At 40.4% G+C, this 25,023-nt stretch overlaps 2 protein-coding genes across 12 annotated transcripts; one reads left to right on the forward strand and one right to left on the reverse strand.

Annotated features, from left to right (window-relative positions):
- Nucleotides 1-1,798: 1,798 nt before the first annotated feature.
- Nucleotides 1,799-17,683, reverse strand: LOC125937514 (tetratricopeptide repeat protein 39B-like). 8 transcript variants are annotated; one of them, XM_049652262.1, is made up of 3 exons: nt 17,281-17,683; nt 14,111-14,205; nt 1,799-3,893 (listed from the first exon to the last, which is right to left on the reverse strand). In XM_049652262.1, the coding sequence occupies exon 3, from the start codon at nt 3,775-3,777 to the stop codon at nt 2,011-2,013; it is 1,767 nt and encodes a 588-aa protein (XP_049508219.1). In that variant the 5' UTR covers nt 3,778-3,893; nt 14,111-14,205; nt 17,281-17,683; the 3' UTR covers nt 1,799-2,010. The 8 variants fall into 8 exon arrangements, 7 of the variants coding, with proteins under 7 accessions (XP_049508219.1, XP_049508215.1, XP_049508218.1 ...); XM_049652258.1 differs by having other exon boundaries at nt 14,111-14,209; XM_049652261.1 differs by having other exon boundaries at nt 1,799-3,913; nt 14,111-14,209.
- A 51-nt stretch (nt 17,684-17,734) lies between these two features.
- Nucleotides 17,735-23,938, forward strand: SRSF7 (serine and arginine rich splicing factor 7). 4 transcript variants are annotated; one of them, XM_049652265.1, is made up of 8 exons: nt 17,738-17,863; nt 18,883-19,063; nt 19,302-19,478; nt 20,340-20,414; nt 20,495-20,605; nt 22,249-22,302; nt 22,843-22,878; nt 23,640-23,938. In XM_049652265.1, the coding sequence occupies exons 1-8, from the start codon at nt 17,836-17,838 to the stop codon at nt 23,692-23,694; spliced, it is 717 nt and encodes a 238-aa protein (XP_049508222.1). In that variant the 5' UTR covers nt 17,738-17,835; the 3' UTR covers nt 23,695-23,938. The 4 variants fall into 4 exon arrangements, with proteins under 4 accessions (XP_049508225.1, XP_049508222.1, XP_049508223.1 ...); XM_049652266.1 differs by having other exon boundaries at nt 20,495-20,596; XM_049652268.1 differs by lacking the exon at nt 22,843-22,878 and having other exon boundaries at nt 17,735-17,863; nt 20,495-20,596.
- Nucleotides 23,939-25,023: the final 1,085 nt, after the last annotated feature.

Raw genomic sequence — 25,023 nt, forward strand, 5'->3', positions numbered from 1 at the left:
GGGGAGGGGCAGAGAGAGAGGGAGACACAGAATCCGAAGCAGGCTCCAGGCTCTGAGCTGTCAGCACAGAGCCCGACGTGGGGCTCGAACCCACGAACCGTGAGATCATGACCTGAGCTAAAGTCGAATGCTTAACCGACTGAGCCACCCAGGCACCCCAGCACAGTTGTATGTGTAAAAGTCTATTTTTAGTTAATGAGGAATGTGCTTTTCAAAGTCAGCTTTTTAAATCTAAGTACTAGCTCCTCATTGTGTTCCAGTTGATTGCTTGGGACACCCAAAGCATTAAAATAATGTGTTTCACTCATGTGTTTTAGCAAACCAGACTTTCCCAGCAAGGTCTGTTTCCAAGGGTGATTTTCCAAGGGAGGACACACACTGTCAGATTTAATGGTCTGGAAATTGAATGGTCTATCCCCAAGGCAGGTAAAGCAATACTGAGCCCCATGCCTACAGCTGCTATATACTCTCAGATTAGCCCACTGGCAACAGCAACAGGATAGACACACACGTTTAATTAAGCTGTAGCTCCTTATATCTTAGGGAGGGTAACTGAGGGAGGGCAGGGCAGTAACTCAAATCTCCCTCCATAGGACTAGCCTTTTCTTTTTTCCTACCCAGTGTTATCTATCTTCTCTCCCCTCCTCCTCCAGGTATCTTCAAAGAGTTGGCGGGGGGTGGGGGGGGGGCGAAGGGGGAGGCTTTTTCTTCTCTACTCTATGGCAAATTATAGACCCATTTTTGAGCTTCCTAGGGAAAAAGGTAAAACAGATTACTGATCACACAGAGGAAAATATCTTCTCTGCTATAAAAAGCCACTAAAAATTACGGTGTAAGCTCGGTCAGTTAAGCATCTGACTCTTGATTTCAGCTCAGGTCGTGATCTCCCGGTTCACGGCATTGAGCCCCCACTCAGGCTCCGCGTTGACAGCACAGAGTCTGTTTGGGATTCTCACTCTCTCTCTCTGCCCCCTCCTTGCTCATGCCTGCACTCTCTCAAAATAAATACACATTAAAAAAAATTACTGTGTAAGAGGGAAAACCAGTCAGAGTCTGTGCTGTTCAGTGCATCATTGTTTTGAAATGTCAGTAAAGACCTTAAATGTTTTTTTCTTTCTTTTGAGTGTAAAAACATGTATAAGGCACTGGGATTCCCAGTGTAGCTACTTTTCATGTTTTATTTGCAAGTTGTATACATTATCTTGTGAGAGGTTAAAAAATGCTTTTTGAGTTTTTGAAAATGTTATCTAATGTAATTGAGAAATTCATAACATATAAGAGAGGGGGTTTACTTTTTTTTTTTAATTTTTAACTTTTATTATTGAGAGACAGAGCATGAGCAGGGTAGGGGCAGAGAGAGGGGGAGACACAGAATCCAAAGCGGGCTCCAGGCTCTGAGCTGTCAGCACAGAGCCTGACGTGGGGCTCAAACTCACAAACCATGAGATCATGACCTGAGCTGAAGTCGGACGCTTAACCAACTGAGCCACCCATGCGCTCCAAGGGAGGGTTTACTTTATAATGTACAGCTGACCCTTGGACAACACAGGTTTGAACTGTGCAGGTTCACTTACATCTGGATTTTTTGTTTGATATGGTACAGCCCTGTAAAGTATATGTTTATGTTATTGGCAGGGCTTCTGGTCAACAGTAGGCTATTAGCGGTTAAATTGTGGGGATGTCAAAAGTTATACGTAGATTTTTGACTGCGTGGGGTCAGCGCCCATAACCCCCATGTTGTTCAACGGTCAACTATACATCCTTTGCCTTTTCTTTTTCAAGAATGGGCATCACTCCATTTGCCAGTCTAAGACATTGCATTTTATAGGTATGGAGAAGGAAAGAGGGAAAAGTAATGGCCAATCCCTTTCTTACTTGTTACTGATCAGATTCTTAGCAGCTGTCTCTCCTTGGATTTCTTCCACAAAGAAATGATTTTTCTACCTGTTTTCTTGCTGGTTGCAGCTACTTCACGCATCATAAACAAAACCATGCTTTGTGTCAAAACCATCACTTTTCTTTAGCTATTTGTTCAAGGGCTATGTGAGCCCTAAACTGTAATCGAGCTTCCATGGAATAGTCTTTGTAGTTTTTTATGTTGTCTAGGTTTTTTGTTGCACTGTCATAATCTCCTTTTAGATAGTAGAGAATTCCTAGTTCGTAGTAAGTATATGGCACCAAATAGTGGTCATATTTTAACAATTTCTCCTTCTGAAGGACACGATTAAAGTAACGCTCAGCCATTGAATATCTGCCCAAATGTTTCAGGCACAGACCTTTCAGCAAATTTAACAGACTTATGTCATCTGTGCCATACTCGGTATTTGGATTTTTTCGTAAGAGGTCTTCTCCTTTATCAATTATCGACAGCCAGCTTGAAATAAGGTCAAGTTTTTTGCTCATGACTCGGAAACCACTCCAGGCGTAAATGAACTCCAGAATGGGCTGTGCTGTAAACCAGCCTGTGGTGGTGCCGTAGCGCTGCCCCTTCTCGGCGATGAACTTTTCTATTGGCACAGAAGTTCCCCAAATTTTGATTCTCAGGCTATCCACTTTCAAGAAGAGAGAGCTTACATCCTCACTCACTGATTTCACAGAATCTGAAGGGAGCAAGGAGAGTAGCATAGCTTTACTGTACATGTATATTGCCTTAGACCACCTGCTGTTACGAGACAGTAGATCAGCGTAGTGGTGAGCCTGCTTCCAATTCCGCAGAAAGATGTGGCACCACATGAGTTCCCAGTAACAGAGGTGATGAACCTGCTTCCATTCATTTTGAACAAAAATGCACTCCTCTAATATTAACCGGGCATTTTCAAAATTTCCTTTCAGCATACTAAAACGTGCCTGAAAAAATTTAAGTATGACACAGTTTGGAAATTTCTGGAGGTAGATTAGGAAGAGATCCTCTACAGCAGAACTGTGACCCTTTTCAGCACCAATAGCTACACAGATGTACGTGTAATAAAAGACTAGAGTCAAAACACTTAAGATATTATTTATATGGGATTTGGATGCACTCTCGTGAAGCAGAGTCAAGCCTACCTCTCTATCACCAGAATATCCAACAATATTGAGTAGTTTAAGTGTCTTTGGTGGCACAAGTGATAATAGCAGATTGAATGCTCCAAGTCCAAATTTCACTCCTTCAACCAGGTGTCTGTAGGTTTTGCTGTGGTTGTTAGGCATCTGTGTCAGTACCTGTTGGCAGTCTTTGTATATTTGGTAACTTAACCCGATGTTGATTGCACATTTAAGGAAACCAAGCATACTGTCATCCTGTATAAATGTGACAGTGGATTTCAGAATCAAACACTCCGCGTAGCAGACTTCAGCATGCAGTTCCTCCTCTTTGACAGTCTTTATTCCCTGTTTACTCACGAGATGAGAAAAATTCATCATCCTAGACTTTCTTCGGAAATTGTTACAGGTTTTCAAAGCTTCCTTTGCAGTAGCCATTCCAGTCTGTATATCCTGTGGATCAAAAGTCAAAACGGCCTTGACAACCATAAGGATATTATAGATTAGAGCATGGTATATGCTGGTTTTCGACCATGGATGAATGAGATTTATGGCATCTGAGAATCTGTTATTTAGAAATAAATACAATCCAGTTGTGCACTCTTCCAGGGAAGATTTTAGGTTCATGGTTGTGGCCACAGGGATCATTTCATAGGCATCTTCAAACTTTTCCTCGTCACCTTCTGTCTTACTCAGGACACGTGATGTCAAGTCATTCCCTTTATCATTTTCTCTTTTACTTACAGTAACGGACATCTTTGCTTCCCTACTTTGAGACGGGAAATATTTGAAGGGGAGCGATGTGGCTGCAGTGAGGGTAGCTCCTGCTCTCCCGACTGGGCTCACTTCTTCCACGGCCTGAAGTGTCACTGCTACAACCGAGGCAGACAAACTAATAGTGTGGGTGTAGCATTAGGATATTCTCATCTATGCCAGACAAAGGGGGGGGGGTGTGAAGATAATTTATTTACCTAGAAGAAGTACTTCTGAAAAGTTCAAATCATTTGTAATATATAGAAAACATGTGAAGCAAATCATTTGTAAACAAAAAGAGTTCTTTTGTCGATAATACACATTTTCAGAAATGTTAATGGAGGAAGGCTCCTTCCCTTTAAAAGAAACATGTTTGACTATAGTTGACACACTCCCTATTTTTTCCCCCTCGGTTTTATTGAGGTAAAACTGACAAAACTGGAAGATAATTAAAGTATGTAACATGATGGTTTGGGGGAAATGAGAACATTTTTCTACTCTCAGCGAATTTCACTTACACAAAACAGTGTTATCAACTTAGTCACCATGTTATATATTAGATCCTCAGACCTTATTCATCTTATAACTGAAATTTTGTATTGTTTTTCACTAACCTCTCCCTATTTCACCTACCCCCCCCCCCAAACTCCTTGTTCTTGATGTTCTCATAAGGGGACTTTTCTGCTAGAGGAATATTCTGGGCTGACTTCTGACTGGGAACAGATAAAAGAACCTGGACCAGTGTTGCTCTATGCCTTCTGAATTCCTCCTTCTGGAATTGGCCTGTTCAAAGTCTGAAACCAAAAACCAGGAAGCCTGTCTTTTCTGCTCTCCAGCTGCGCCTGGGACCAGGTGGGCAAATCTGTTTAATTAGGGGGTAAAGCATCAGCGAGCCCACTTGGCAGCCCATCACGTCTGAAATCACAGTAACGATCAACTTAATCAAAAAGGTCATGTTTTGGTGTCCTTCTGCCTGACTCCTGCATCTGGATCCCATTGGTTCTGAACTCAGGCAGGAAAAGGGATGTTATTTATTGATCCCTAACAGGCCATCTCTTCCTCCTCCAACTCTTGTATTCCCTCTCTAGATGGTTGATACTATCATCCACATTAGATCTCTCTCTCTCTCTCTCTCTTTTTCCCCCTCCAAAACCCTGTCAGATCTACTTGCTGAATGCAGTACCTCTCGTCTTCCAAATGACCCTGGACATTCTTTAACAAGGCTTGTTACTAGCATGGTCAAATGCACAGACTGTGAAGTTAGACTGCTTAGGTTTGAATCCTGATTCTGCCATTTGCTTGGCCTCACTGTGCCTCTGTTTCCTCACGTGCAAATAGGGAATAATAGTACTTCTACCAAAGAGTGGTTGGCAGGATTAGGTAAATTAATATATGTAAAGCGGTCAGGACAGTACCTGGCATACATAGGAAATACTCAATACTCAATATTATTCTATACACTTCCCCCCAACCCCATAGTCTGGCACATAGCAGGTGCTTGCCAAATTATTTTTTATTTTATTTTGTTTTTCAAATTGTTTTAAATGAGGTGTGGGATGTAGACTGCTGTGTGTGGGAGTCCCACAGCTTTTGGTGATAGAGGTGGAGTCATCCTCCTATCACTCTTGTGCCTAAAATGTTCTACCTGAAATGTCTTTACCTGTCTGCTTGTCTATTTTTTTAAAAATGTATGCTTTATTTTTTTAAGTTTATTTTGAGAGAGCGAGAGAGAGAGAGAGAGGGAGAGAGAGAGAGCAAACCCCAGAGCACACACATGCATGCAGGGGAGAGACAGAGAAGTAGGGAGAGAATCCCTGCACCTTCAGTGCAAAGCCCGATGTGGGGCTCAATGGTGGGCCCCACATGGGGCTCTAATCTCACCAAGTGTGAGATCATGACCTGAGCCAGAATTAAGACTGAGCCAGTGGCACCTCTGCTTGTCTACTTAAAAAAAATTTTTTTTTTAATGTTTACTTATTTTTGAGAGAGACAGAGCATGAGTGGGGGAAGGGCAGAGAGAGAGGGACACAATATGAAGCAGGCTCCAGGCTCCAAGCTGTCATCACAGAGCCCAATGCAGGGCTCGAACTCACAAACTGTGAGATCATGACTTGAGCCAAAGTTGGATGCTTAGCCAACTAAGTCCCCCAGGCACCCCATCTGCTTGTCTACTTTTATTTTTTTTATTTTATTAAAAAAAATTTTTTTTAACATTTATTTATTTTTGAGACAGAGAGAGACAGAGCATGAACGGGGGAGGGTCAGAGAGAGGGAGACACAGAATCCGAAACAGGCTCCAGGCTCTGAGCTATCAGCACAGAGCCCAACGCGGGGCTCGAACTCACGGACCGTAAGATCACGACCTGAGCCAAAGTCGGCCGTTTAACCGACTGAGCCACCCAGGCACCCAGGTGCCCCTGCTTGTCTACTTTTAAAAGGATCAATCTAGTGGGGTGCCTGGCTGGCTCAGTTGGTAGATCATGCAACTCTTGATCTCAGGGTTGTAAACTTGAGCCCTACATTGGGTGTAGAGATAACTTAAAAATAAAATCTTGGGGCGCCTGGGTGGCTCAGTCGGCTAAGCGGCCGACTTCGGCTCAGGTCATGATCTCGCGGTCCGTGGGTTCGAGCCCCGCGTCGGGCTCTGTGCTGACAGCTCAGAGCCTGGAGCCTGTTTCGGATTCTGTGTCTCCCTCTCTCTGACCCTCCCCTGTTCATGCTCTGTCTCTCCCTATCTCAAAAATAAATAAAAAAAAGTTAAAAAAATTAAAAAAAAAATAAAATCTTAAAAAATAATAAAAAATGGATCAATCTAGTGAGAATGGATTAGGGAACAGTAATACTAAGCCAGGAAGATCAGTCAAGTAGGGGGCTTGGGTGGAGAGGCTGAAGGTACAGAGAGGAACAATTCAATGAAAAGAAAGCAGAGGGGGATGCACAGAGCACAAGTGCAGGAACGAGTAGCCTTGGATAAGATGAGAATAACCTCTTGCACTAAATACAAGAGACTTCCTTTCTGTCATTCATTCAATACAGACTGAATTGAGCTCCTTCTATAATACCAAGCACTGTTCTTAGTGCTGGGGATACAGCAGTGAACAAAACAAAGACCTGGCTCCCATGGAAAACAATAAACAAAGGAATAAATAACATGTCAGCAGTTGATTTTTGCTATAAAGAAGAGCAAACCAGATTAAGACAGAATGAGGAATTTAGAGAGTGATGGGGTGTGAGGTACTTGGTATTTTATGTAGGGCAGTCAGGGAAGGCCTCCCCAATAACGTCACATTTGAGCAGAGATGTAGATGATGTGAAAGTCTCTTGATCTCTTCTTTCAGTCTAAGATAAGTGAACATTCTATGTGTTCCCATGATGTCTTGTGCTTACCTTTATCCTAGCACTTGCTATATATATATATATATATTTTTTTTTTTTTTTTAAATATGTCTTCTTTTTGCATCATGTATATCTATCTTCATCACCAAGTACAATGATTGGCACTCAATCATTAAACTAAATTAGCATTAAAAAATTTTTTTTAATGTTTATTTATTTTTGAGACACAGAGTGCAAATGGGGGAGGGACAGAGAGTGAGGGAGTCACAGAATCTGAAGCAGGCTCCAGGCTCTGAGCTGTCAGCACAGAGCCTGATGTGGGGCTCGAACTCACAAACTGTGAGATCACGACTTGGGCCAAAGTCAGACACTTAACCGACTGAGCCACCCAGGTGCCCCAAAATTAGCATTTGTTGAATGGCTAGGACAGTTTTCAATTTATATACACTAAGACAAATCTAAAACGAAGTAACCATGTAACTGTTAAAACTATGAGACTCAGAAACATGTAACAGTGAATACTACAAAGAATTGCTGTCCTGGGGTGCCTGGGTGGCTCAGTGGGTTGAGTGACTTCAGTTCAGGTCATGACCTTGTGGTCCATGGGTTCAAGCCCTGCGTTGGGCTCTGTGCTGACAGCTCAGAGCCTGGAACCTGCTTCAGATTGTGTGTGTGTCTCTCTCTCTGGCCCTCCCTCACTTGTGCTCTCTCAAAAATAAATAAACATTAAAAAAAAAAAAAAAAGAGGGGCGCCTGGGTGGCTCAGTCGGTTAAGCTTCCGACTTCGGCTTGGGTCATGATCTCGCGGTCTGTGAGTTCGAGCCCCGCCTCGGGCTCTGGGCTGATGGCTCGGAGCCTGGAGCCTGCTTCCGATTCTGTGTCTCCCTCTGTCTCTGCCCCTCCCCCGTTCATGCTCTGTCTCTCTCTGTCTCAAAAATAAATAAACGTTAAAAAAAAAATTAAAAAAAAGAAAAAGAATTGATATCCTTAACATAGTAAGAGTTCCTAAAACTCAACTAAGAAAAAACACCCCAACAGAAAAATCAGCAAAGGGTATAAATGAATTGCCAATTAGCATAATGTTGAATCTCATTGTAAATAATAAAATACAAATTAAAAAATTATATACCCATCTTAAAAATGAAATTTGGCAGATTAAAAAAATTCATCCAGTGTTAATGAAGGTGCAGAGAACCAAGTACTTTTGTGGACTTCTTGGTGGGTATATAAATGCTACAACCATTTTGGAGAGCTATTTGGCAACATGTTTTAAAAGCTTTAATATTTTTTTATACTCCTTTTTTAAATGTTTATTTATTTATTTTGAGGGGAAGAGGAGCAGAGAGAGGGAGAGAGAATCCCAAGCAGGTCAGTGCTGTCAGTGCAGAGCCCAACATGGGACTCAAACCCATGAACTGTGAGATCGTAACCTGTGCCAAAATCGAGTCAGATGCTTAATCGACTGAGCTACCCAGGCCCCCCTTTTTATACTCTTTGACCCAACAATTTCACTTATGGAATTATTCTAAAGAAACTATCAGGGATGTACATAAATATCTATAAAAGTTATATACACTTCAACATTATTTATAATACAAAAAGTGAAAATAATCTAAATTTCTTACAAGAGAGGATATTGATGAAATGGAATACCGTGCCAATACTATAATGTTGTGGAGTATTTAATGACTTGGCAAGTTGTTTATGGTGTAATGCACTATATTGGTTGGGGTTCTCCGGAGAAACATTACCAATACCAGATATATATAAAATTATATATAAAAGAAGGAATTGGCTCATACAATTCTGGAGGCTGAGAAGTCCCAAGATTTGTAAAAGGCAAACTGAAGCCCAGGAGCCAATGGTATAAATCCTAATCTGAAAGCTGGCAGGCTCAAAATCCAAGGAGAGCTAATTTTTCAGTTAGAGTCATAAGACAGGAAAAGACTGATGTCCTGGCTCAGGCAGTCACATAGGAGAAATTCCTTCTTGCTCAGCCTTTTGTTTTATTCAGGCCTTCAATTGATTGGATGAGACCCACCCACATTAGGGGAGGCAATCTCCTTTACTCAGTCTACTGATTCAAATGTTAATCTCATCCAAACACCCTCACAGACACGCCCAGAATAGTGTCTGACCAAATTCTGGGCATCTGTGTGGACCAGTCATGTTGACACATAAAGTTAACCATAACATGTACTATTTGCAAAGCTATATAATTTTTTTTCAAAGAAGTGATATATGCATAGGTAAAAATTGAAACTATAAATTCCAGATTATTAATAATGGTGATATCAGAGTGGTGGCATTATGGATAACATTTATCAACATTCAATAATTATCAACTTATCAACATTCAATAATTATCAACAATAATTATCAACTTATCAACATTCAATAAATATTGAGTACCTACTATATGATAAAGACTATGCTAGGAACTAGCATACATTGGTTAATGAGGTAGATTTGGGCCCTGCCCTCACAAAATTCATAGCCTGGTATTTGTGCTTTTTCCTATTTTATATAATTTCTATAATCAACATATTACTTATAATCAGGGGGAAAAAAGCTTGTAATAGTTTTGCATGCTTTATCTCATGTAATTCTCACAACGGTATGAGGTGGGTATTACTGTCATTTCTTTCATGCATGGGGAAACTGAGTCCAAGTGAAGTTAAGTGGCCTGCCCCAAATCATAGTTGGTATGTGTAGGAACAGGATTCAAACCTAGGTAGTGGGACTGCAGACCTCACAGTCATTGTTAACAGTACAGCATGAGCTAACTTCTGTTTTTCAAAAGATTGGATCTTTTTTCATTCTGCTTTTCTGTATTTTCCATTTTCTACAACATAAGTAAATTATTTTTATAATTTAAGAAAGTTTTTACATTTTCAATTTAATATCATATGGATAATATTTTTGTGGTTTGTGGGGTTTGTTTTTTGTTTTTAAGTAGGCTCCATGCCCAATGTGGGCCTTGAACTCATGACTCCAAGACTGAATCACATGTTCTACTGACTGAGCCAGCCAGGTACCCTTACATGGATAATAATCTTATCCATGTGATCCAATGGAATAATTGAACTAAATACAGAATATACAACCTGCTGTCCAAAATAATTAAAAAATTTGAATTGTATTATGATTATTAGCTTCGAATCATTTTTTCAAAGTATCCTTGAACGTATATTATAAATGAATACAAATGAGACAATGAATGTATAAAGCATTTATGTGATTTTTCTGGAACCAAGTAGTAAATTGCAGAGACAGGATTCAATGTCAAGTCTTTTGAATCCCAGGTCATTGCTCTTTTCATTAACTCAGGCTGTATTCATGAAAGAGGTAGCTGGACGACCTTGGGCAAATCACTTAATTTTCCTGATTCTAGGAAGTGATACATTTAAGTTAAGTTTTTAAAGTATGAGTAGGTGGGGCCCCTGGGTGGCTCAGTTGGTTGGGCCAATGACTTCCGCTCAGGTCATGATCTTGCAGTTTATGAGTTCGAGCCCCGCATTGCACTCTGTGCTGATAGCTCGGAGCCTGGAGCCTACTTCGGATTCTATGTCTCCCCCTCTCTCTACCCCTACCCTGCTCACGCTCTGTGTCTGTCTTTCAATAATAAATAAATGTTAAAAAAAAATTTTTTTTAATAAATAAATAAACTATGAGTAGGACTTTCATAGGTAGGATTGTTTGTAGGAACAATCAAGGAATATTAATATATATATATATTTTTAAGTTTATTCATTCTTGAGAGACAGAGCATGAGCAGGGGAGGGGCAGAGACAGAGACAGAATCCGAAGCAGGCTCCAGGCTCTGAGCTGTCAGCACAGAGCCCAATGTGGGGCTCAAACCATGAACCGTGAGATCATGACCTGAGCCCAAGTCGGACGCTTAATGGACTGAGCCACCCTTGAGGCGCCCCTCAAGGAATATTAATATTAAAGGATAAGAATAGCATCAGGAAAGCGGCAGAGGTTTGTCCCAAAATGAGCAGTTTGTGTTTTATTGGTAAAGTGAAAAAAAAAGAGTTAATAAATATGAATACTTAGTATAGTGTCTGGCACATAGTAAATGCTTAATGAATACTAACGTTTAGTAAGATATTTGGGGGCTAGAGCTCTCTTCTGATATGAGAGAAAAATGATGCCCAGAAAGTTTGTGACAGATCTAGGATAACATGATTAGTTAATAATGAAGATGAGAACGTATGTTGTCGGACTTCCCAATTCAATGCTTTTGCCACTTCACCATATTAATGCTGGAATATGGCTGTAAACACAGGCTGAGAAGTGATCACGGACTGTGGGGAATTATACTCTACACCAATGATTTGCAAATTGCTGGAGTCTGTTTTTCCAAAGGAAGAACACGCAGGCTAACATATTCAGTACTATATCAAAATTATACACTAATTGGGGTGTCCAGTTGGCTCAGTTGGTAGAGCACGCAACTCTTGATCTCAGGGTCCCTGAGTTTAAGCCCCACATTGGGCGTGAAGTCTAGTTAAAATTAAAAATAAATAAATAAATAAAACTTATATACTAATTATAAGTGTTATATCTGAATTAGTGAAAAGTTAAAGGATATTTTGAAAGAATGAAATTCTATATATTCTAAAGTTTGTGTGTGTGTGTGTGTGTGTGTGTGTGTGTAGACTATAAATGTGCTTTATTAAAGAAAGGACACAACGTATTGCCAAACTGACCCTCAGATATGTTGTATTACTTCACATTCTGATGTGTATAACTGCCAATTTCACTGCACTCCTGACAAAAATAGCATGTTGTTTTAATTTGCATTTAGGATAGACGTTTTTCTTCTTCTTTGTGGTTTTTTTCTTGTTTTTTTTTCTTTTAATTTATTTTTTATTGAGTGAAGTCATTTTTTTTTAAAGTAAGCTCTATGCCCAACATGAGGCTTGAACTCAAGACCCTGAGATCAAGAGTCACATGCTCTACTTACTGAGCCAGCCAAGTGCCCTGTCATTCTTTGTTCTTAACTAGCAATTCCAGACTCTTGGACTTTGAGAACTAGGTAGATCTGAGAAATACTGGGGGATGGAGGGCACAAACATTTTTCTATCAAGAAAACATGAGAGGCATCTGGGTGACTCACTGGGTTAAGCATCTTACTCTTGGTTTCAACTCAGGTCATGATCTCATGGTTTGTGAGTTCAAGCCCTGTGCTGGGCTCTATGCTGACAGCGCAGAGCCTGCTTGGGATCCATTCTCTCTCTCTCTCTCTCTCTCTCTCTCTCTCTCTCTCTCCTTCTCTCTCTGCCCCTCCCCTGCTCACATATACTCTCTCTCAAAATAAATAAATAAACTTAAAGAAAAAGAAAGAGAGAAAACATGAGAGGGGGGCCCGGCTGGTTCAGTCAGAGAAGCATGTGACTCTTGATTTTGGGGCTTGAGTTCAAGCTCCACGTTGGGCATAGAGATTACAATAAACACATAAACAAACAAATAAAATAAAAAAAGAAGACATGAGATTTAAAAAAATTACTTAGCATCCTTTCATTAAAAAAAAAATGTGGGGGCGCCTGGGTGGCTCAGTCGGTTAAGCGGCCGACTTCGGCTCAGGTCATGATCTCGCGGTCCGTGGGTTCGAGACCTGCGTCGGACTCTGTGCTGACAGCTCAGAGCCTGAAGCCTGTTTCAGATTCTGTGTCTCCCTCTCTCTGACCCTCCCCTGTTCATGCTCTGTCTCTCTCTGTCTCAAAAATAAATAAACGTTGGGGCGCCTGGGTGGCTTGGTTGGTTAAGCGTCCGACTTCGGCTCAGGTCATGATCTCACGGTCTGTGAGTTCGAGCCCCGCGTCGGGGTCTGTGCTGACTGCTCAGAGCCTAGAGCCTGTTTCGGATTCTGTGTCTCCCTCTCTCTCTGCCCCTCCCCTGTTCACGCTCTGTCTCTCTCTGTCTCAAAAATAAATAAAAACGTTAAAAAATAAATAAATAAATAAATAAATAAATAAACGTTAGAAAAATTTAAAAAAAATGTGAAGAGGAACATTTAAAAGAGTAAGAAAGACATAGTCACAGAATTAAAGATGGCTTTTTCAGGAAAGAGTGGTTGGCAATATTTCCAATTTTTCTGGAATTGGGAGATATTTTTATCAAAGTTCTGACAGTCCTTGTGGGAAGATTTGGGAACCACTGCATTCGCCATGCTACAATTCTTGGTCTTAGTCTCATTTGAAAAACGAAGTGGTTAGACTAATGATTTAATACAATTCCTCCTGTTTCTCTGTGTTCTAAACCATTTCTTTCATATGCAGTTTAAACTCGTCTATTTGAGTTGCAGTGTATGTCCATTTGTCACTGGCTTGAGAATAGGTTTTCTACTTGCCTTTTTAAAAAAAGATGTAATCTTATAGAAATTAGCTGCAAAGACTAAACTTTGTAATAAAAAGCAACAATCTCCCCATTGCTCATGAATACGTTATCTCCCCATTCCACAGACAAATGCTCTTGCATAGAACCTTTAAGAAGGTTTCAGCATTTGATTTGCGGATTCCTGTAGATATACTTTTCACGAAGAAAATTTCTTCTTCTGAGTTGTTGCTTCTTATATGCGTCAGATTGTTTTTGTCTCTGTGGACAGGGTCAAAGGAGAAAAGTGACAATTCCACTTAGAGGTCGGTAAGTGAAGAGACAAAGATGTCTTCGGAGTGGCTACGTAAGGCTGGTCACCATATTTCAGGGTCTTCTCCCCAGCTTTGCCCAAACAAAACTTCAGTTTTGTCAATGCACCCAAGTCATATCAAACTTTGAGCAACTGACAAAGGTTAATCAAACCACTGCTCCTCTCTCTCCTCCTCCCCCTTCTCCTCCTAACATTTCTTGAGCACTCAATATGTGCTAGACAGTGGGCAATGTTATTTGCCTGATTTACCTTGTCCAGGTCTAACAACTCTCTGAGATGGGCCACTACTATCAAAGCCTATTTTGCAGATGAGGAGGCTGAAGTGGGCGGAGATTAGCTACTTACTCAAGGCTAGGCAGCTATCCAATAGTGGAGCCCCGCTTCAAACCCAACTCTGGCACACTCCACGAGCTCCTCCTCTTCATCACTACACCCACCGCCTGTCTTAAGGAAAAGATTCGTGAACAAAAATCATTTTTATTGTTTTACAGTAGAGAATATTCATTTCCAGGGACTAGAAGGTCAGTATCCAAATTTTTTTTTTTTCAACGTTTTTTATTTATTTTTGGGACAGAGAGAGACAGAGCATGAACGGGGGAGGGGCAGAGAGAGAGGGAGACACAGAATCGGAAGCAGGCTCCAGGCTCTGGGCCATCAGCCCAGAGCCCAACGCGGGGCTCGAACTCGCGGACCGCGAGATCGTGACCTGGCTGAAGTCGGACGCTTAACCGACTGCGCCACCCAGGCGCCCCAGTATCCAAATATTAAATAAGGGAAGTCAATGGTCTTGCGCATCTTTAAATACAACTGGGAGCTGGCTGATAACATAGGTTCTCTCCTATCTGTGCTGAATGAATTGCTCGACTGTCCACACTGGTCTAGCTCTTCCTAGTTAAGACAACAAGCTGACCATTAATTAGTTTCATTAATCCTTCTTTAGAGAAGGAGCAACTTAATTGACACAACTGGTTAGGGTTGGATGGTTTTACAGTTTCACACTTTTTAATACAATCAGGCATTCCTCAGAAAGCCTCATTTTTCCTAGATTGTTTTATACTCCTAAACTACGCATTTAGGTATTATTTGTATCAGGGGAGCACTCCTGCATCACATTTTTGCTCTTCACTCCTTGAAGTTGATCAAGGCACTAGCGTTCTTTAACTGTTGCTCTCCCTACCCCATCTCCATATTTCAGTACTGACTGTAGTTCAGTACTTAGCTAATGAAAAGTTAATTTCTTTATACAATATGAAAGAATTATAAACATGCCTCTGAGGATTTTTCCTTCCTAGAATTTCGTAAGAGCATCCTAGACAGAACTGAAGATTATGAAATGTTGAAAAAAGAAAAGAAAGTTGTACTTGAATACAGATCTTTGGACTGACCCACAGTACATAAATTTACAGTACATCCATGAATACATATTAAAAGACTAGTGTTTGTAAGTACAGACTATTTCTTTATATTAAAAATAGTACATGTACAAAAGGTCTAAACTTGTTTTTGTTTTAAGGTTTCCACATGCAAGCTAAAATAGTGGCAATGATTTAAAAGTGAAACTAAAATGGAGAAGAAAATATGATAGAGTTAACTTTTTCTTTAATGCTTTTCTGGAAAAACTGAATCTAGACAAAGCAGATAAATTTTGAAAGCTGCTGTAAAAGGATTAAGAATGAACTCACCCTTTCCTAAACTAATAACATAATCAGTTTTTAACAACAGTAACATGTTAAGCATTACTCAAAATTGCATATTAGGAAATCTTAGAATATTCATTGAATTAAGTAGCTTTCATATTCCAGTTAAATCTGGGAACGTCATCCTAATTGAACACACAATCCTATAGGCAAAATTCATATGGCTGAAACTGATTTCAAAAGAAATCAGTAGGAATAGAAGTACTCCATACAATAATATCTCCCTGATTTGGATTGATGTTTAGTGAAAAGAACTGGTTATGTGTCAGAGTGAGTGTTCAGCATAATAGTGTGTGGAAATTCTATGAGGGACTATTGTTTTTTCATGGTGCCTAGGATAGCAAACCAAGCCTAGAACTGGCCCTCCTTTAATAGAGATAAATAACATGCAATTAGCTTATCAAAGCACCTAGAGAGGCAGGCAAGCCAGTCTGGGTTTACCCCTTTTCCTTTAATGTGCTTGAAAGCAGTTTAAGTTGGAAAATTGTTTCTTTTCTTATTTTTATACCATTACTTTAAAAATTCTCTTTAGTATAGCAGACTTTGTATTCAGAACAAAAACTATTTACTGAGGCCTAATAGTATAATAAGTACTATCTTTCAATAAGTTACCTACAGTTTGCCCCACAACAATTTTCATAAATTCTTAATAAAAGAAAGTCAAATTAGTGAGGCTTGACAGGATTGATAATGTCTTTCAGGGATATATAAAAAGATCTTTATCATTTAATCCTTTGAGAAGAACCCTGCCCATTAAGTAGATAACAAAGATCAAGGAGACTAAGAGAGAACAACTATAACATATTTTATAGAACTTCTATTTTCTTGCTAGAATTTTCTTGCAATGTATACACTTTCCATAATTTGAGAAGTCTGAAAAAAATATATGAATTTGTAGCATTATCAGAAGAGGATCCATACTTTATTCACCAACTAAATCTCCTTTCTCCTGTACTCTGTACCACATACCTATATACATCACATTAAGTTACAAATGAGAAACATAAAACTACAAATACCTAAGGATTTCATCTTTCATGTGAACCAATCCAACTCATATATTCCAAATATTCATGATGTAATGTCTTTTGTGTGTGTGTTTGTGTGGCTGGTGAAAAAGAAGTTGAATCTGTTTGGCAGATACATTGTATAAAATCAAAACTGAAAAATACAGCATAGGAAGTATAGTAATATTGCAATAAAGTTGTGTGACAGATGGTCACTAATGGTGAACACGGAGTACTTACTATAACGAATTGTTCAAACACTATGTTGTACACGTGAAACTAATGTAACATTGTATATTACTTAATAAAAATAAAAAATCAAGTCAAATTTGACTTTTCAGTGATTCTATCTAAAGAAAAGGTTTACATTTATTTTATGAAGAGAGTGGCTGAGCAGCAAGGCTTATTAGTCAAAGACAATTTAACAATGTCTCAGTGCTCAGGATATGAGTATTAGTGGATGAGATGTGATACTATAATACAAAGCAGAAAGCACTAGAAAGGAAGCACAAATAACTCTGTGTGCTTCAAATGCAAATAATTTCATAACTGCCACTAGCTAGAATGCTTTAAGGATTTAGGGCTTTTGCACAATTTCAGTATCACCGGAAAATAAAACAGAGTACTCCATTCCTTTGTCCCCCAGACTCCAAGAACTCGGACCGTGTTGATGAAAATTGGTTCTGAAGGGGCTGGAGGGTCGGTGCAGTCCCTGGGGGCGCCACTCCTTTTTGAGGCCCATGGTGCAGAGACCACTACACAGAATGGCGGGGTTCATTGGAGTTCTCACCCTGGCCAAACTCCCGATTACCTCTGATGAGCCTCAAAGATGACTGAGCAGCAGTTTAGGCCAGGTCCCCCAGCAGAAAGGCGGCGACAGCTGCAACATCAGCGGTTAAATTTTACAGCCTTTCATAACGCCGGTCTTAGAGGTACCTATAGTAAGATTGCTAGAGTTGGGGGTCCCTAGTATGGGGAAAGAAGGGAGGGAGAAGGGAAGGAAAATGAGGACGGTACAGGAAAAGGGGGAGAGGAGGGGGCGGGACACCGCGGGGAAGTCCGAGGGTTTACTGGCTAGACTGGCGTTCCCATGGAAACGTATCCCTCCGCCCGACCCAGCTTCTTAGCTTCATCAGTTCCCTCCGCGCGGCTTCTCTACTGTTTCCGCCCTGCTCCTTTGTGCCGCGCAGAACGTCGAACTGACGCATGCGCAGAGAGACCCAGCCGCCGCATATATAAGCGCGAACTCAGCTCTTCCTCGTAGTGCCGCTGGGACCGTTGGCGACTGGTCTGGTCTTGTGGCTTTTGTATTACTCATTCCTTGGGCACTGCGAGCTGAAAGAGCAGAGCTCGCGGGCCAGTCATCATGTCGCGTTACGGGCGTTATGGAGGAGGTAAGAGGCCAGGGCCCGGTAAGGGACGTTGCTGTGACTATAGTGAGTATTGCGAGGCCGTGGGGTTGGCGCGGCGGTTGGGAGACGGTTATTCCGCGTGCGTAATGGCGGCTTCGGCGCACACCATACGAAGCCGGAGGCAGCGGGGGCGGGGTGTCGAAGGCAGCCTGAGGATGGCGGGTGGAGGTCTGTGGTGGGTTCCGTATTCTTGGGCGTTTTCGTCTTCCACCACAGCCCAAGGCAGGCCCACGATTACTGTTTTCCTGTTGCCCTTCTTCGAGCCGCCCGCCTGCCCCCCACCCCCCCTCCCTCGGCTGCCATTTTGCGCACATTGACGAGCATGGTGGCGCATTTCCTTGGCGCTTTCCCGCCACTTTAGCAGACAGATCTGGTCCCAACTGTAAAACCGAGGGTGAATTTCAGACTGGACAAAAGTGTGGCAGCTTCGAGCTGCGCATTCTCGTCAGACAATCGGTCGAGTTGTGGAGTGGGAATGGAGACCTAATCTTTTCGTCTGGCGGCTGCTTTCTTTTCTCTTTTAGCTCTTTCGAGCGCGGTTTATGGCTCTGGGGCGGGGAGCTGGAGTCCTGGGCGAGCCAGCGCCTGGGGCTGTTGCCGCGGAGGACGAGAGCCGGCGCAGCCCAGCTCTCCTGGTCCGGCCCCAGCCCGGGCCCGCCCGCCGCCGACGCTGCCGGCCCGCGCGCTCCCCGCGCGCCCGGGGCTGCCGGGACCCGGGGGCGAGGCGGGGGCGGAGCCCGCCCCACGCCGCGGAATATCCTACCACGTGCCTGCTTGTGTTTTGGAGGTCGTCTCCCCGTTTGAATGTTAAGAACTTTGCCTTACGCCTAGCTTTCCGGAAATTTATGAGCATTCCTGGTTTTAAGACTAAATCCTTGATAGAGCATTACATAAACATGCATTGTACAGTCTCAAGGTTGGCCTGTTTGGGACAAAGAGTTCACTCAAACTTAGGCAAAATTTTGCATAACGTGCGTTCTTGTATTTGCGTTTTTAAACAGAAACCAAGGTGTATGTTGGTAATCTGGGAACCGGTGCCGGCAAAGGAGAGTTAGAAAGGGCTTTCAGTTATTATGGTCCCTTAAGAACTGTGTGGATTGCGAGAAATCCTCCAGGATTTGCCTTTGTGGAATTTGAAGATCCCAGAGATGCAGAAGATGCAGTGCGAGGCCTGGATGGGAAGTAAGTAAGATGTTGGTCATGAAACTCAGCCTTTATTAGAATATTCCTGTGGGCTGGGTAGCGAGCTAGCTAAATAGTTAATCCTAATTCTACATACTTGAGAAGGGGGAGCAAAGTTGGAGTCGGAAGGGTTTCTAAAGAAAACTGAAGCTTCTGAGGTTAAAGAGTGGAAATTTCTAAATCTAGAAGTCACTTGTATTTTCTTTAGCATTAGAAATTTGTTGCCTTTCTTTTATAGGGTGATTTGTGGTTCCCGAGTGAGAGTTGAATTATCAACAGGCATGCCTCGGAGGTCTCGTTTTGATAGACCACCAGCCCGCCGTCCCTTTGATCCCAATGATAGATGCTATGAATGTGGCGAAAAGGGACATTATGCTTATGATTGTCATCGTTATAGCCGGCGGAGGAGAAGCAGGTATTTATTTTAATAAAGGAATGGTTGGTATAATAGTTAATCGGTAATTTTTTTATTAGCAAGGCAGAAACTAGTATTTTTCTATAAACTTGAATGTTAATTGTACAGGTGTATTTTACAGTTTTTGTTTAATTAAACAAATGCTAATATATTAATAATCAACCTGGTCAAAACCTTTCAGGTTTCTTCGTTTGAGTCAGTCGCCTTGATTCAGAATGTCACGAGCCTTATGATATCATGCTGAGGCGCCTTGCAAATCCGACAATTAAGATCCTCCTAGACCTTGAGGTGATCAGCATAAGAGGCCAGATCCCCTCGAGTCATCTACACCTAGCTTCACCTTATTCTTTAAAGGGCAGAAAATTTGAGACGGTGATCGCCGTAACAGTAAATTTGGCTTACAATTGGGGCCCCCTCCGGTTTAGAAAGAGGAACACCAGATTGACCACATTCCCAACTAGAAAAATCTTCTTGCGTCAATCAAGCCTCACCTGGCTCATTTGGCTGTCAGTTTGATCGTCGTTAGATTGAAGAAAACATCTAGATGCAGCGATCGGCTATAGATACTTCTAGATCGTCTAGATCTACTAGACCATGGGCCAAAGAGGGTCGACCTGCAAACTTGCAAGGTTTATTTTAAATACACATTACAGTGTTTTATATTATGTAATTCTAAAATGTAATTCAGCTTTTAACAAATCTTTTTTTAGGTAGTTAAAAAAAAAACTAATAGGCCCAGAGTTTATTTCCAAATGAGACACTAAATTTAAATAGTTTGAGATTTGGTTTCAGCAGAGGCACACAAACTCTCAAAACGAGTTATCATCTGACATTCTTTTTTTTTCTAACTTAATAAAATAGGTCACGGTCTAGATCACATTCGAGATCCAGAGGTAGGCGATACTCTCGCTCACGCAGCAGGAGCAGGGGAAGGAGGTGAGAAATATTTAACTCAAGTTTTAACAACTGATAAACTTTAATTGGACATAAGACTTAAGCTTTGATTTATTTCTTAGGTCAAGATCAGCATCTCCACGAAGATCAAGGTCTGTGTCTCTTCGGAGATCACGATCAGCTTCACTCAGACGATCTAGGTCTGGTTCTATAAAAGGATCGAGGTATTTCCAGTATGTAACACTTTCTATCCCTTATTTGTATTTGGTTTGTCACGTCTTAATGACTGCACTTTAAGACTATCTTAAAGACATAAATGAAGTGGTTTGCATCAGAAAATATTTTGATTTCTAAAAGTTGAATTTGTACATGACTTGCATCTAAATGGATATTATCCTAATTGTACAGATCAAGAAAAGACCAATCAAAGATTTTTAGAGGCTTGTTTGAGAGGCCATGGTAGAGGAGGGTCCAAAGCACAAATTCTCAAGTCATTCCAGTGCTTCTTAAAGGTGATAGTTGCTTGATTTCTGCTGGAGGCCCATTAGAACCAGGGGTAGACTTAGAAGCAAGTTGAGACGTAAATTTCTCCTTTTTGGAATGAGAGGGTGAATTTAAGACTGGGAAGTTGTTTAGGGTAGTAGTTGTGTACATGTGGGTGGATATGGCTTATTTAACCACATACACACTAAAATGTAAGAAATTAAAAATCAAATTGGAAACCTTAGGGGTTTTTTGACTCCTTTTGTAGAAGGCCTTTAAATTAGGTGCAGAAATGGGTAAGATTCAGGTGTCTGGGTGGCTCAGTGGGTTAAGCATCTGACTTCAGACTCAGGTTGTGATCTCAAGGTTCGTGGGTTTGAGCCCCATGTGGGACTCTGCTGACAGCTCAGAGCCTGGAGCCTGCTTCAGATTCTCTGCCTCTCTGCCCCATCCCTGCTTGTGCTGTCTCTCTGTTTCACAAATAAGCATTAAAAAAAATTAGACGGGGGAAAAAATACGTAAATCAAAAAAATTAAATGGGTAAGATTTTATAGAATATAAGGAGTTGACAAATACTACGGTCAAGTCACTAGTAGTGTATGCCATTGTGAGTTAGTGCTGTTCGATAATAGCACAAGATCTGTAAAATGCAGGGATTCTGAAACTTGTGGTCCACTCCAGAAAGCTCTGGACTCTAGATGAATGAATGCATTAATTTGATTGCAGGACTCTAATGTGTGTATGTCAGAGGCTGTGGTTTATTTAGTTTGTGTGACAAGTGGTCCTGAACCACGAAAGCTTGTTGTTGATCTAAGAATAAGTCTTAACCGATTTGTGACTTTTCATTGAGGTTATTACCTGAAGAATTGAAATCTCAGTTTAGGGGTCTGTGTAATGTTGGATTTGGTTTTGAGATATACAACTAAACCAAACGATACCAGTCTTAAAACCTTTTCTTTCTCTTGGATACTATATACTGTTTAAGAATGTTGTACAGGAACTGTGACAACCTAGCTCACTGAGTATGGTAGAAACAAATAATTGAAGTGCTGGTGCTTCTTTATTTTGATATTGTGAGCTTGTTGAAAGTGTAATCATTTGTTCAGTCTTAGGTCGATGTAAGTTAAGAGTTGTGTCTTGCTTAGTCTTTTGGGTTTTTTTTTTAAGTACTAAATTAAACATTTTTTAGGTAATCTCTTCACCCAGCGTGGGGCTCGAACTCCCAACCTTGAGATCAAGAGTTGCATGCTCTCCTGATTCAGCCAGCCAGGCGCCCTGTGTCTTGCCTAATTTTAGCTTCTCTGTTCTTAGTTTACCTAATGTAGTGCTCAGTAGTAGGTGTTGAAGGACGTTACTCCTCTGAACTAACAATACCGTTTTTCTTTCTATTAAGATCCCGGTCGAGGTCAAGATCAAGATCCAGGTCTCTTTCACGACCAAGAAGCAGGTAGGGTAAAAATCTGATTAATACTCTTCTAGTTATATGGCACCAATATCCAAAGAGTTCAAAGTGTTTTGGATTGTTGAAATCTCAAGTGTAAACTCAGAACCTAGGTGTTCGTGGGAACACAGAATCTTACTAGTAAACCAAACATTAGAACTTGGTTTGTACATGGCCTATTCTGACTGACTTCCTGGACAAGAAAATGTCAAGCTATAGAGAGAAGTTTGTGACTTTGGGGTTATATTAAGAGGCCTTGTTAGAACTGATAGGTGCATGGAAAAAAGCATTCTGAGGTCATTGTGCTTGAAGTAGAGTGTAAAAATTAATCATGATACAATAAAGTAGTTCACTCATTTTATGAAGAACAGTTGTTGGAAGATTGGCTTTTGTTAGCAAAAACTGGTAGGCTCTCTTTCAGTTGAACTGCAGCCTGACCTTTTAATATTAAGCTCAGCACAACCTGGGGGTTCATTTCATGATACTGTGATTATAAGAAAGGTATTGGTAGTACTTTTCTTAATAGAATTTCTCATGTTTTGACAGCCGATCAAAGTCCAGATCTCCATCTCCAAAAAGAAGGTAAGCTAAATAATTTGTTGCCAAATCTTAACTGTCAAGTATGGCCTCTGCAGAGTTTGTTTGCTTACTGCTTGCTTTGCAGGCTTTGAGCTCTTTGGAGAATTGGTGCTATATATATACGTATATATATATATATATATATGTATATATATATATGTATATATATATATGTGTGTGTATATATATACGTATATATATGTGTGTATATATATATGTGTATATATATGTGTGTGTGTATATATATATATATATTATTAGTTACTAAGTTTCTTAAATGATTGCTTTTCCCACTTCAAGTTGAGATTAATGTTTGGATATTTAGTCACAAAACCTTAGAATGATTATTAAGAGGCTTAGTCCTGTAAACCTTTAAGTGTAGAATTTCACGTTAAACATGCTTTTTCCTCCACATGGGACAATAGATAAATGAAGTACCCACATGAAGGAAAAAAAATTGTAGGTTGAAATCTTAGAGCTAAAGCATTATCTTACTACTGACTTGCTACTTAATGATCGAAATCCCAGAATTCAAATACTAGTTTTCTTTAACTTGTGGTTTTAGCAAGGAGGCTGTGAAGCCTAATCTTAAGCAGGGACAAAGGATTTGTATGTAAATCTTTTAGGTAATTTTTAGATCTCTGCTATATATTACTTTTGGCCACCTAGGAGTTTACTGAAATTGAGTTTTGTCCTGATATGTACATAACAGTAAATTTTAGTAGATACTAATCAGTTCCAAACTTAATTGTTTTTCTTTTTAGTCGTTCCCCATCAGGAAGTCCACGAAGAAGTGCAAGTCCTGAAAGAGTGGACTGAAGTTCTCAAGTTCACCTTTTAGGGAAAAATTATTTTGTTTACATTATTATAAGGGATTTGTGATGTCTGTAAAGTGTAACCTAGGAAGGGTATTTCAACCATCTAATCAAAATGGATCTGGATTATTACTCTGTAAATTCACAGCAGTAAGATAATATAAATTTTTGTTGAATGTATTAACATCCTATGGTCTGAAAATGTGGGTTTTTATTTGGCACATTTAAATAAAATGTTTCTAACTAGATTTTTGATTTGTGTTCAATGTTAATACTCAGTTTAAGATTCAGGGGGTAAACCTTGATATTAACTATTCATACAGATTCATTAATGGTGTCATTTGAGTTGTGAACATCATTAGCTGTAGTATACATACACTTGGGGAATTCCTTTTTATCCTTAGAGCTGTGGGTAAGATAAGAACTCAAGTCCACTTAATAGCTTAAGTGTATCTGACAAGTCCCTAAATAATCTGTTGGGAGTTGGTATTACTAGATAATAGCAAGCTCTAACGATCTCAATTTGTCAACCTAGAGGATCACTGCTTCCAAAGAAAGGCTTGTTAGTACAGTAACTAATTGAGGTTTTCAGGCTATGAGATGAGATGGTGTCAAATCAGAACTCCTGATTTTAGTAAATTCTACCCAATGTTCTTTTGTTTTCTATATTAATTTTATACCACAACTTTTGCATGTTGGAAGAATTGTCTGAATTTGGGACAAAACATCATGTAAACCAGCTTTGCAAAATTTCCCAGCCCAGATACTCTCTCTTGAAATGGATTGCCTTATTCCGAGCAGAGATTATTCCCATTCTAGGTTTTTCGGTTCCTGACTACCAACATTTTATTTTGCCAGGCTGGTGCAAAGTTATTATAAAGATGTCAATCCGAAAAAAGATGTCAATCAGAAATGTTAATGAGACTAAAGCAGTTTTGTAAATCTGCGTTTAGCGACACCTCATGTAGTTGTTTTGGTAGCGTCTGGTAGATCTTAGAATATAGCTGGTAGATTCTTTATTCAGACTTTATCTTTAGTAGGACAGTAATAGTTAATTTTGAGTTTTCTGGTCAAGCTTTTACCAGGCATTCTTTAGCATCAGTTCCAAAAGGGAATACTGGTCTGCATCAAATTTATTTGGTCTGAATGATCACTAGTGCGTTGGAAGATTGGATATTTTCTTTTCAGAATTTTGACAACTGGCTGAATTATAATGGTGTAAAGCTATGTGTGTAAATGGGAGGCTTATTTGTTGCACTTGGTCAGCTTTAATTGTTCTGTATTACATAAAGATAAGTTCACTTAATAAATCTGCAGAGAACAAACAACCCTG

The sequence above is a fragment of the Panthera uncia genome (genome assembly GCF_023721935.1).
Source record: "Panthera uncia isolate 11264 chromosome A3 unlocalized genomic scaffold, Puncia_PCG_1.0 HiC_scaffold_12, whole genome shotgun sequence".
NCBI lineage: Eukaryota > Metazoa > Chordata > Mammalia > Carnivora > Felidae > Panthera > Panthera uncia.